General features: G+C 40.2%; 1 protein-coding gene across 1 annotated transcript; it reads right to left on the bottom strand.

The window, feature by feature from the left end:
- Positions 1-4,226: 4,226 nt before the first annotated feature.
- On the bottom strand, positions 4,227-9,400 carry FGG (fibrinogen gamma chain). The gene is made up of 10 exons (XM_058804055.1): positions 9,302-9,400; positions 9,161-9,205; positions 8,599-8,782; positions 8,401-8,494; positions 7,328-7,458; positions 6,551-6,684; positions 6,232-6,416; positions 5,382-5,659; positions 4,875-5,044; positions 4,227-4,470 (listed from the first exon to the last, which is right to left on the bottom strand). The coding sequence occupies exons 1-10, from the start codon at positions 9,371-9,373 to the stop codon at positions 4,456-4,458; spliced, it is 1,308 nt and encodes a 435-aa protein (XP_058660038.1). The 5' UTR covers positions 9,374-9,400; the 3' UTR covers positions 4,227-4,455.
- Positions 9,401-13,470: the final 4,070 nt, after the last annotated feature.

Raw genomic sequence — 13,470 nt, 5'->3', positions numbered from 1 at the left:
CAGAGCCAGTGGGATCCAGCAGTGCTTACCTGCTGGAAAACACACACTCAGTGTGATGGGCATTTGGCTGCATAAACAAAGAGCTGATATTTGAAAAAGGAAGTCATTGCTTTGCCTGCGTGTTGGTGTTGAACAAAATATACTGAGGTCCGTGGAGAATGTCCAAAAAAGCTCAGTTTTTAACTCTATAATAGACACAAAAGTCCAGTGAAAAATCTCTTGTGAGTTTTGTGAAAAAATTTGTGATCACTTGTGAAAAAGCTTGTGATCTTCCTGCTCAGGAGCACAGGAATTGCAGGTGCAATCTTTGTGGGCTCCCCTTGGGCATACAGTCATGGACTGTGCTTTACCACCGGATCACATATGATATTTCTTCCACTGAACCCCTTCTGCCTCACACTGAGCACGGGGATGGTGCTCCACAGGCAAGCATCTGCCCAGAGCTGTACACTCTTTTCATTGTAGGGTGATGCTCTGCAGACTGCTTAAAGCTTTAAGGATTTTCCTGTGATATATTACATTCATTCCCTGGCCATGAATTTCCCCTTTTCACAGTTGTAGAAACCAGGTGGGAAGGTTAAGTCCAAAAGCAGCTATTAATTTTTGGGATCCATTTTGATAGCCTGAAGCCTTCAGAGCACACCCTAAGTGCAGCTCCCATTGCTGGCAGCTGCCTCTCTGTGCCAGCACCATGGGGCTCAGGGGGAACAGCTGGCAGCCAGCTCTGGGACACATGAGTGTCTTTCCTCTGGTCCCACAGGCACTGGCTGATCAGGGCAGGAATAGCCCCTAATTCTGCAGGGTATCAGCTGTAAGTAAGGCACCACTGTGCCCCACCCTGTCCTGCTACCTATATGTGTTAGAATCTATGCAACAACTAAAGCATCCTTCATAATGCAGATGTGAGGTGTGCCACTTGGGTTCTAACTATTCCCAGTTTGTCAATGCTTGATTTTGTGATCATCAATAATAACATTATATTTGTAATTTAATGGGCCTTAAAAATCAATAGTAGTAAGAGCACACAAAGCAGAAGAATTTCTGCCTTTTCAACCACGGTGGCAGAGGATGTGACAATTTGCTAGGAGATGTTCCAGGCACTGGTCACCAGGGTAACAGGGGACATGGCAAGTAGCATGTTCCAGACCTCTTCTGACCCTGGGGGATGGCACAGCTCTCTGGTGACACTCAAACACAGCAAACTTAACTCTGGTCCAAGCAAAACTCAGCCACCAAGGCTAGAGGGACTGGAAAAATAATTGATATCTGATCATAAGCATTAGGTAAGCTAAGAGGGGTTTCCTGCTTGCTGCGAAGACAGCTGCTGGGGGAAGCTGGGGTGAAGGAGGAGTTTCTCAGGCTTTACAGTCAGGGGCTGAATCTGTGTGCCTGACCTTCAGCCTGTACCTCTGCTTTCATGTTGCAATCATTCAGTCACTTCTGTCGGTGTTTGAAAGGCTGGAGGCCAAGAGCTAGACAAACTTTGGATTTAACTTTAATTCAGGATCAAAGGACAGAAGTGCAGTTCACTACTTCATCTGCCCTGCTTTTGGCTAAAAGCCACAGTATTAGGGTTTAGAGGTGGTTTGTGTGCCCTAGATGTGAGCCTCACCTTGTTTGCCCAGCACCCTCTGTGTCTGCTGCCCCACCACCAGCTTCCAAGTGGTGCCTTCTGCTCCTCCTGCTCGCTCATTCATAACCTGCCTTTGGATGCTTTGTCTTAGAGTTTATTCTCCTTCAGACTCAGCTCTCATCTTCACTTTCTCTTCATATGCTCCTCAGACTACCTAACACTTCTGAAGTCATTACTAGTCAGTCCCAGCACTTTGTCCCACATTTTCCCAACGCAATATCCCAGAACTGAGGAACCCAGAAGTCCTGCAGTCAATCCACTTTATTTGCTTCTTTCTTCCTCTGCATCTTCCTCATTCAGTTTTTCTTTTCCCCTTTTGGAGAGAGATTCTTCTTTTTTGTGCTCCAGTGGTCTTTGGAAGAGTCACTGAAAGCTCAAGGTGTGAAACAAAGGCTACCAAATCCTTTAATAAACTTTTATAATGTGAGAGGTACAGACTTTTCTAAATACAGGTAACTTTTACTATAGGCTACAGTCTGAGGGTCATGTATGATAAGAAATTATTTAGAAAAGAGAAATATGCTCAGCCCTCAGCATACAAAATAGGGGCAGTAAGTTCAATTGCAATGTACTTGCTTGCAAAAAATAATACTGAGAGCATTATTCTATTTTAAGAGTTAGAAAAACCAGGTCTTTTCCAGCCTCTTTCTGATAAATATGGTATTGGATACCTTAACAAGGAGCTTCCAGAGGCACAAATGTTGCTAGATTTCTTCCAGGGCCCAGAGAACACAACAGTAGGCTGGGACCCTGAAGACTCACTGATTAACTCTGGCATAGGACTTCATTGAAAGATCAGGCTTCTTGGATTTGCTGATTCTGACCCTTCTGAGCACTGGAGCAAATGCTTCTCTCCAGAGATGAAAATGATTTTTGAAAACTTAAAGATACCCATCAGCAAACCAACTGGAAGAATAAGCTGATCTTAGTTAGGGTGAGCAATCCATAAAATGCCAACTCATATCCATGAAATGTGTGTAATTACAGCAGATGGCCATCAAATTGCAGCCAAAATCTAAACCAGGAGAGGCAATAACAATTCTCATCTAGCAGAGTGTAAATACAGATATCAAAGTGACAGAGGTGAAAAGAATACTTTTTAAATCCATGTTGCAAATATATAAATAATATCAACCTAAAGTCATGTCATAGGTGGCATAAATTGAAAACAGAAAGTGGAAGGGACTCAGCCAATGTTACTCAAGTGGTGTTGGCAGAACAAGGACGAGACTGGGCTTGCCAGCCCTTCCCTTCCATCCTTCTCTCCAGCCTCTCTACACATACTGCTTCAGCTCCATGAAGCAACAGGAGAGGCCTTACAGCACAAAATGTTCATCAGGAAAACTGCTTTGCTTGGTGAGGAATTGAGTGTCAAGGCCGGCAGGGAGCTGTGCACCACGGCTGGTTGGACGGGTGCAACTGTTTTGTGCAAATATACCAGTTCAGTGGTGTGGAGGGGTCATTCCTCTTCTCAAGCCATTGTTAACCTCATCTGACCCTAGATAATGAGGCCTTCTTCTCTCCTGAGAAACCTGTCTTCCTCTTAAATTTTGGCCCAAGAGAAAAAAATTCAACTATGTCAAAATCTTAATAAAAATGAGAGAGAGTTGGCAGTTTATTGTGATGTGGAGACTCAGATTCAGGAAAGATGCTCAGCACCAGCCTCAGGAGGCATCTGGGCATCAAAACTGGAAAACTGCTGAGCAGCATGAACTGACTGTAAGGTCTCTTTTATCACTGAAATGTCCTCCTGTCTCTAAAATAAAGCACTTGAATGTGCTATTTAGAGGTACCAGGCAAACTTCTGGTCTTTCATAAGTAGCTAAAAATATAAAGACCAGGATACACTTCCTATTTTACTTAATGCATCAGTTGAGATAGTTATAGTTTCTAGCTCTGGGTGTATCTTTTGTTGAGCAATTTGCTCACAAACCTAATTTGGTTTGCTAACACATCCCTCAAATGCACTCATCAGATTTTGAGGAGATACATTCAGACAGCACTGCAAACTCTTTGTTGGTCATGACCTGTGCTGTGGATTTGCTGATGTGGATCACATGGGAAATTATTATCAGGTCCAGAGAAAGAAAATACAAGTAAAATACAATCAATTTCTGCTGCAAATTTTAATATTTCTTGGTTGCATGGCACTGAATAAGTTGAAGTAATTTTAAAATATTTGTGTACTACTATGTGTCATATAGGAAATGAAACTTACTCCGAGTAAAATTTGACAAACTTGTTAATGTGTATGGTCTGGAGTAAAATACCTTTTCTTGGTCATTGATACTACCTAGCACATCCCAACTAAAAATGTATTCATTACTTTGTGGTAACTTAAGTTAAATAGTCTTCAGCAGTAAAGTAGGCTACTTTCAACTTGCTATGTACTTTGATCTATGTCACCAAACAACTTTATTAGAAAACTTGAAAACTTATGGATACTTGCCACATTTATGGAGAAATAGGTTGAACACATCAGTCTAAACAAAGAGCAGGAACTGCTGGTGTGAAATTCAGGAATGACTGAATCAAGTAGGTTTGATCCACCTATCAAAAGTTTTCATTGCCTTGCTTGGCCAGCTGTAGACCACAGATAACAAACTCAGGCCTTTTTGTAATAATCAAAAATTTATTGAGAATGTGTACAGAAAAAAAAAACCAACCATCAACAAAGGTAAGCACTGCTCAGGGAAGGGGTTGGGTATCTTACAGTCAATGATGCTTTGTAGTCAAAACTGAACTGTGTAATGTTTGTTAAGTTCAGTGTCTTAGAAAAGATTTGCTTTTCCTGTTCAGACTGGTCTTTTTCAAATCATTCTTTATGCATCTCCAACCTAAAACAGAAAAAAAAGAGTATTTTAATGTTCTTCTAATGAAAGAAGTATATAAGGCTACGATGGATGACATGTTGATAGTGTCCATACATAGTTATATTAGTTGGAAATTAAAAATGCAGCATTTAATATACACAAAAGCAAGGGATTATTCTTGATCATGAGATTATCCATTTATCCATCCATTAAAAGAAACAGTAATGTAGAAGGTGCACTAAAATTAAAGTACTCATGTGACTACTATTACTGTGACAAAATAATTAAAAAAGCCAGCTTCTCGAAGATGCAGCGGGCTTAACTTCAGCTGTCCATGCTCACTATTTAAAATTATTACTGAAGTGTTTCAACTATTATTGAAATGTTCTGTGTTAATTTTAAATATCTCCTTGGCCCTGTGCTCGAACCTGTTTGACATTGCCTAAGCTGTGCTGCTGTCCATCCACTGACAGTCTGTTGAATGGGATGATTTTCATGGCAGATTTCTTCATGGAGTACCACCGGTCACGCCAGGTTGCCCAGATAATGCCATTGTCAAATCCAGCAGGACCAGCATCTTCTGATGTGTACACACCACCTAGGAAACACCAGTTGGAGCAAAACAGTTGGTAGCTTTCTAAAATAGTGCCCATACATTTTTCTGGTCCTGACACCTCCATGGCACCCCTGGATGATCTAACAGACTCTGTTCACTCTCTTTCTCCCCCTATTGTGTTTCTCTCAGGATTGATTATCCCACTTTGGAATGGAGAGCAGTAACAAATTCCTACCACTGGTGTTAACAATTATTGCAAAGAACGGACTATGCCAGCTTTGGAAAATCCAGAAGGCAAAGTGTACTCTACAAACATGACTCATTTCCCTTTGTCACCGAAACGTGGTGTCCTGGATATAAGCACTCAGAAGACACTTACCTACATAATATTTGCCATTGAGGTGGCCAGCATGGCATCTATTCATCCACCACCCAGATCCATCCTGCTCAGCACAGTTGCCTTCATAGTTATCGTTGTCGTTGTCGTGGGTACTGAACCGCATGCCATTGTGGTAGGTGTAGGATTTATCACTTGGGTCATTCCCAAAATTGAATCCATCGAAGGCATCCCCAGCGTCACCCCCGATGAAGTAGGCGTAGGTCAGTCTGTACTTGTCCTCTTCACTCCCCACTCTGAACACAGCGTAGTCAGCAGTGCTGGGAACAGAGGGCAGGGCTCAACATGGGCATGCTGCATTCCCAGCACATGCACAAGTGAAAAATTCATCAGCGCTAAAACTGCAGAAAAGGCATTTATTGCATCCTAGCATTTCAGAACGAATTGTTTTTATGTGACTGTGGGCCTCAGTTAAGTGACACACATCCAATCAACTTTTGTGCTCCAGTACCCGACATATTTTCTGATTACTAGTCTTTAGTGATGTATGAAATATCTACATTATCAACACACACACAGACACACACACACACATAAATATGTAGTCCATAAGATAAGTAAGACAAAGAAACTTGGAGAGAAGAAACAGATTCTTTCTGCCTAATAAATGAGTGCTGACAGCATGTGGCCTTATGACAGGCCCATGTGACTAAAACACCCAGTGACTGCTGTCACAACTGTAAGCTCAGGAGCCAAAGCAGTTCCATGCACACGTTATCTGGTCTAAGAGTTCATAAATTTTTAGGAGCAACCTTTTGTCAGTGCAAACTGATGCAGCAGCGGGAGCAGGACGTTTTAAGCTGTCAATCTCAGAAGCAAAATAAGAAAATACCTTTTTTTGCCACTCCAGTCCTCCAGCTCTATTCGTAAGGTGTATGGCAGAGTGGACTGTGTAGTTATTAAATGCATCTTTTCATTGCCCAGCCAGAACTCAGTGGTGTCATCTGGAGACAGATGTCCAAATCCTTCCTTGTACTGAACCCAATTTTTACTGAAGTCTTCGCTCCCATCCAGTCTCTGGAGAAATAAACCAAAAATACCAAAAACAAAAATAAAAACCTCAGTCAAAAAGATATGTATCATATGTAGGTAAATAAAAACAGTACTCATGCAAAAAGATTGTTTACAGCAATAATACATAAGTGACATACCCTTTGTAGTACTGTCCAGCCATTGCCATATGAGTCAATCTCACAGTAGACTAGGAATGACTGCTTGGCTCTCTGAGGCTTGATAAAGTACAGTCCACTTTTCCTTGCACCCTTATTTGCAATGTCCTGACAATCTGAAGTAAAGATATTCCAAAGATCATTTCCAATCTAGCTACAATTCTATCCTTACATTTATTTTATATTTTAAGATATTTTATATCTTTTTTAGTGCAAGAAATGCAACTTATCTAAATACCATTGTTGCAAATTAAGCTACTGAGTCCACATAGTTCAATGTCATTGCCATAAAAAACCCTACTGAGGGTCACAGGACTTGTGTAAGGTGAAGATGAATTTAGTCTCATGCAGAGTTTAAGCAGTGTAAAACATAGTCATTGCATTGATTACCACAGCAACAAAGAAAGTTAATTCTGGACCTAATGGAATAATTACATTTTTTTCAACATTGCTTAGTAGAAATTTGATGAGTTATCTTCTCTTAGTCCCAGGTCCATGGAAACTCCAGTCATGTCCTTTGTGTTTAGCACACATTTTGGGATAATCGTATTTTGGCCAAAGAGGCCAAGCAAGAACTAAGTTCCATTTGAAACCTTGCAGATCATCTAATTTGTACTGACTGGCTTTATAATGTGCAATTTTATGTATCTTTGCAGAAGTCTATGACCCACAAGATTCCAAATGAATCATTGCTGTGGTGCCAAGCAGCAGCACTCGTAGTGAATCAACCCTCCACCATAGAGGGAACATTCTGCACACCTCTTCCAGTGGTCTCGTAAATTTCAGCCCGGTCCTTGCACGGCTCCTGACAGAGTGACTCAAGCTGGGCAATCTTCTGTTTCAGCTCTGTGATCCTGTTGCCGTTCATTATATGTGTGTCTGTCAACTGTCTGGACAGAGAGACACAAAAATGGATTGTTGTACCTGCTGTTTGAGAATGTGTAATTCCCATTCATTCCCCTGGACACATGCCTCATGGATCTAATGCATCCCTGTAAAATGGGGTGCCTCTCTCAGCACTGGAATTCAGAGTTAAGGACAGGCAAAATGGGAAAGCACAGGCTTAACCTCATGCAAAACTTAACCATATGCAAAACTTGACTCTAACCAGCAAAACTCTAACCAGTAATTAATGTATTAATATAACTATGGAAAGTTGTACTTTCCTCTCCTGATGTAAAGAATAAACTCTTCAGTTATGGATGTATTTGTAAAACATAAGTGCTCTAAATAAACTGCTGAAAGTGTCAGAATGCCTAAGAAAATCTTTGACATAATGTCATAGAAGCAGAGGTCTGTCAAAAAACATATCCTTAAGATTTAGTAAGATTAATGATGTTTTCAATTCTATTTCCAATGTTTACTTATAAAAGACTATCACTAAGTTTATAGTTACTTATGATTTAGAACTAGGTAACGGAGCTAATTTTCATGGATGTATGCAACAAAATTGGCCAGAGTAAATGATTGCACAAACATTCCACATGCTCTGCTTTACAGCAAAAACTCATGACCTCCAAAGGTCATGAAAAAAAATTTAGGGAGAGCTGGCACAGCAGGGGAAACATAAATAAAAATATCGCCAGGCTTCATGGCAATTCTTATCTTGTACTTCTTGCACAATTAACAGTTTGTCCAGGTGAGCAGAGAATTCAGTATCAGATCCTCATGATCCTTCTGTGTCTTGCTAGGTAGCTACTAATGCCAGTGTGGGCAGAACTGTCCTCAAGAGCACAAAAAACCTTTCTGAGAAAGGCTTTTTGGCACTTGACAAAAGAACAGAAAGAAAACAATTTGAATTGTCACTGATAAAAGAAGTGGAAGATACCTACTGTATAGTAGTTTCATGAGACAATATAGTCTTTTCATATGTGACAATTTCTTCAATTATTTTCCTGGACCTCTGAGTGTAATCATCAAGTTCATCTGTAAAACAGAAAAGGTACAAAATAATTGTAGTTAGGAAAATTTAAAAAAGAAAACCACATAAATAATATTTTTCAGTTGTGTGCTTATTTTTATATGCTCACTTGGTAATATCTGCTTTTCTGAAGGATAGAGGTCTTGGATGTGTTGGATCAGTTCGTTTGCTGTTACTGTGGCATTAGAAATACGCTGCAAAAGTCTCTCCATTTCCAGCAGGTCATTATCCACAGTGGCATGGTATTTAGCAAAGAAATCTGCAATGCCACAAGTTGTTGGGCAGAAGCTACCCTAAGGAGTAAAGGGACACAGTTGTCAATGTTTCAGGGGCAAAGCAAGCAGAGCAGAACGTGTGGGCAGAGGAACTTTCAGTCACTGCTGACACAAATGATAAAGGATAAAAAAGGGCAGGCATTAGCAGCAGACTTTGAATTTGCAGCATGCAGCAAGAAAACAGTGCATGCCATTATTGTAGCATCTGCTGGAAATGTGCTTTCATCCACTTTTACCAAGCATATACTGCTATCAGTAAATGACAGGTTTAAGCAAAACACACTTAATAAGTACAGAAAACAATGATGGGGTTCAAGTGATAACACTGGTTAATAATCAGCATAGAAAAGCTTTAGTTACATTCTTAAGATAAAAGAAAATTGTTCAGGTACTTACAAATCTGTCATCCAGTATGCAGCAGTTTTCTCTGGTAGCAATGTACTGAAGAGAAGAAAAGAGGGATGTTTTTAGTGGATTTTCTCCAAGACCCCTTTCTGCGCTAGCACGCAGTTTCCTTCAGGCTGTGCCTTCACTTACCGCCATGCTGGTGGACAGGAGCAGGGAGAGGAGCGAGCCCAGGGGAGCCCAGCGGCACAGCCTCAGCCCCATCGTGTCTGTCCCACCAGGGCCACTGGTGCAGTCAGCAGCCGACAATGTCCAGCCCAGCGCAGGGGGGCAGCAGTTTAAGGCAGCAGGCTGAAGCTGGGGGCGGGCACTGGGAGGTGGTGGGAAGAGGTGGGGTAGGGATCTGAGGCGGATTCCCAGAATTTGCACATACACTCCTCCCATTTTCAGAACCCGCTTTGAGCTTAGTCGCCTGATCTCTGCTCCAGCCAGGTCTCAGGGGAGGCAGGAAGGTGAGATAAGGCATGGAGACGCTACACCTCGTCACAAACATCATCAAACTCACACATCGTTTTGTAACAGGGGCTGGCAGAGGTTTCACTCTAACAGCACAGAGAAAAGCCACAGTAGCAATCTGAATTATCTGCACCAACTATCAATTGCCTAACAACAAATGATATTTTCGGATTAAGTAGGTCTTTCCCACCACAGATCTCTACATGTTTTGCAAAGAGACTCAACACCATTTCCCCAGTTCTGCAGATGACAAAACTGAGGCAGAGAAAGGTGTGAAGTCATTGGGCAGTGGCATATCCAGAAAAGAAGTCTGTGGTATTTCTCACAGGCAATGAATGTTCCCTATCCTTCAACACAGTGAGTCCATTCCAATGACTTTGGTCAATGCTTCCTTGCTGGAGAGCTAATGTTGTTGGTATCTGCTTTCTTTGATACTGCTACAAGAGTGCTGACAAGCCCTGTCTTCTGCCATGGGTGTTGTTCCAGCAAATTACTTTAGTATGTCCTTTTGCATGCTTTCTGTATTGGGAGCATTAACACCCTTCCACTCATGACCCAGACCCAATGTCTGAACTATGGCTTCTGCAGAGAAAGTCTGATTTTGTGCCTGTACAGCACAATGTGTGATAAGGCAGTGTTGAATGAGGCTTTTGACTCCGTTACGTGTTTGACCAGATGATGAGAAGAATGGTGAGAATGGGGCTCAGGGATAGATCTGTTGTTACTGGGGTCAGCTTTGTGATTTCAGGCAAATGACTTTGTCTCTGTACAGCAGGATCAATTCTTCAACTTGGCTTAATAGGGATTTTAAAAAGGGGAAAAAAGCATTATATAGGAACCAGATTATTAGAAAATTAGATATGATTATGCCCTGAAACATGGAGAGTTCCTGACCTGTATATCCTCTTTCAATCTGGTCAAATCGGATCAAACAGAAGGCTCCCATCATGTTCAGAGATGCACCCACATATTGCCAGAAGGAAATGTGAGTGTTTAGGGTGCTAAAAATCAATCTGATGTGACACAAGTGAGGCTGAAGCATTGTGCCTGAGTGTCAGCTTTCCAGTAACTGCACTGATCACCAGTGAGTTAGTCACCAGGCTGCCAAAAGTCTTTTCCAAAGGATGATCGATGCTAAAGGTTTGTCTTTCCAAATCGGCTATTAATTCCCTTCAAGAGCTATGTGCAGAATGAGCTCTTGTTGACCTTACTGATACAAATAGGACGTTTCCACCTTTTACAGAGTCACTTCTGTTTCCTAAAGTGTGAAAATAAAGTAAATAGGACTGGATAGAAGTCAATCTGCTATTGTGTTTTTTACCGTTGCTTCACTGGTACTGTTAACATGGACTGAGGAAACCGTGGCTGAACCTCCTTGTCACTGTTGCTCATACACCGAGCTTGCTTTGCTTCATCTTTGCAGCTCATGACACAAGGGTCCACAGGGTCCTGGAGATACCATTCCAGAGGCTGTGCACCAGCAGGACTCCCTTAGATATGACAAGAGAGCATGAGTGGGCTGCTGGTATGAACTTTGTTAAGTAACAGCTTGAACACAGATGTACACTGCACGTACTGTTTGTGATGCAATAGGTGAACCACGTAGCACAATTCAGGTATCCCGCATCCTCTGACAGAATAAAGAACACATCTTTCCTTTTTGTTGTTAGAAGTAGCACATATAGGCTTGAAACTCTATCAGAAGAATATTTGGTAGCAGAAAATGAAAAAAAAACTGTCTTGTGTTCCTAGGCAAGAATTTCAGAGAAGATGACAACATTGAACTCTGGCAGTAAAAACCTAGTTCATCTTGAGTTTAAAACCCCAAGATTTTATAGTTAAAGCATGAGAATGGCTATAATGACATAATAACAATGCATAAATAGAGTTTCAATGTTCAAGGTAAATGTCTAATTGGTGGGAAAAACAAAAGGATCATTATTCTTACAAATGGCTTAGGAATAGGAAAACTGAATTTTCAGTCAGATGCTTATGTTACACAAAATTATCATATTTGCATTCATGAAGGAGTCAATTTTCAACATTGACTCAATGATTACCAAATATTTGCACACTGCAATTATAAGTGTTGCTTACCTGTATTTGTCATTACAACTGTGGTACTTCTCAGCAGAAGATGTAAATATTTAAACCTCAGGAAATTTTTGTTTGCTTTACTGATTACATGGTCATGAATAATTATTCAATTCATAAGTTTGCTTCTTTTTTCTTTTCTTCTGTTATTACACCTTTCATTACTTAGAAAGATCTTAGTCCTACTTTTAATTAAGTTGAAAGCAATACATATTCTTAGTGGAATGACTATGTGGTGTTTTTCCTCTTCTACATACCATTTTGTCTTGGTGGGTCCTGGTTGCAAAACAGCTGGCCCACTTACCAAACCAGTGTGCCAGAGACCTAATTGTACCCTCAGATGTGTCCAGCCTAATTTAGCCAAGTTGATTTTCTGGTCAGTGTTTTCTTTCCAGTAAGTCTGATTGCTGGTTTGGTAACAGATGAGGAACAATTCCTGGTAGCACAGATGGAAGGAAGAGTTCTCAAACTCAGTGTACTCTTTTCCTGCAATTTATTTTTGAGGAGAGAGTAAAAATCATTATTTGTTTGAAAGAGCTTTCTTCAACTCAGTATTGATTAGCATTTTTTGTCAGCCACTGGGACACTAGCCAACACCTGCCCATCATTCATAGAAAACCTTTCCTCAGAAAAACAAACGTTTGTGTCTGTAAATTAGTTCCTGAATATCAGAATATCCTTATGGTTGCCTTGGAAAAACATCTGTTTTTTATGCTTATACTTACTTGCCTTAAGCATGTAACCTGAGAAATCAGTCTACAACATTTTAGAAATGTTTAGTGATGAGTTTTAAGATTTCCAATGGGCTTTTATTACTATTTGACTGAGTGTTCAGTGGAATTGAAATGAACTTGCATTTTTTTGATGCTCCAGAAGATATTTTTCCTATTTAAAAATAAATAAATATAGAAAGATACCAAATACTAAGTTATGAAAAAAAAATCCCTACAACACTTTGCTATTTATCACCAACATTTATCACCCTGCTTGCATTACTAAACAGATTAGTGGGCAAAATCCCCTTTTCTAGGTCAACAATAAGTGTGATAATTAGGATGAGAACTAGAGACAACTAAAAAGCTGCCTCGTAGCAAAGCTACACCAATGGAATGCACTAAAGTGAAAATGAAAAAAAAGTTTTGTAACTTATCTTTCTCTTTCAATTTTCAAAATGTGGGCGAAAGGTAAATTTTTTTCCAATTGCATAGTCCACTCTGTGCAGCACATTTCTTCCTCACCCTTCCTGAAATGAAATGAGTAAACAAAATCAGTTGCTGTGCAAGGGAGAGCCTTTAATTTCTTTACACTTGTGACACCAGTACAGGTACTTTGCTCAAATACTGGCTGGAAATAGTTGTTTCTTTGAAAACTGAGTGAAGAACAGTAAGAAATGTATGTACTTCATGTCAGGCATAACCTTTCATTTTGGAAAGAAATTATGGGGTATTTTGCTGCCTCCACACTGGGAATATGCACTTTAGAGTGTATTCTTTAATACTTACAGGCTAATGTATTTTCTTAAATCAAAACATGGAAGTTACAGTGATTCATGACTGTTCATATCAGCACTTTTAATAACATAAAAGATGCTTTGTTTTTTTGCAAAGAATAACCAAAGGTTATTGCTTTAATACATAGTTTTTATTTTGACTTAAATATCACTACAAACAAATTTAAATAAATATGTTAAAATTAAAGGCCAAAAATCAAGACACCTAATCATCATAATAGTTCTGAAGACACCTCATATC

The sequence above is a fragment of the Ammospiza caudacuta genome, chromosome 4 (genome assembly GCF_027887145.1).
Source record: "Ammospiza caudacuta isolate bAmmCau1 chromosome 4, bAmmCau1.pri, whole genome shotgun sequence".
NCBI lineage: Eukaryota > Metazoa > Chordata > Aves > Passeriformes > Passerellidae > Ammospiza > Ammospiza caudacuta.
This window is presented reverse-complemented; position numbering and strand designations above follow the sequence as displayed.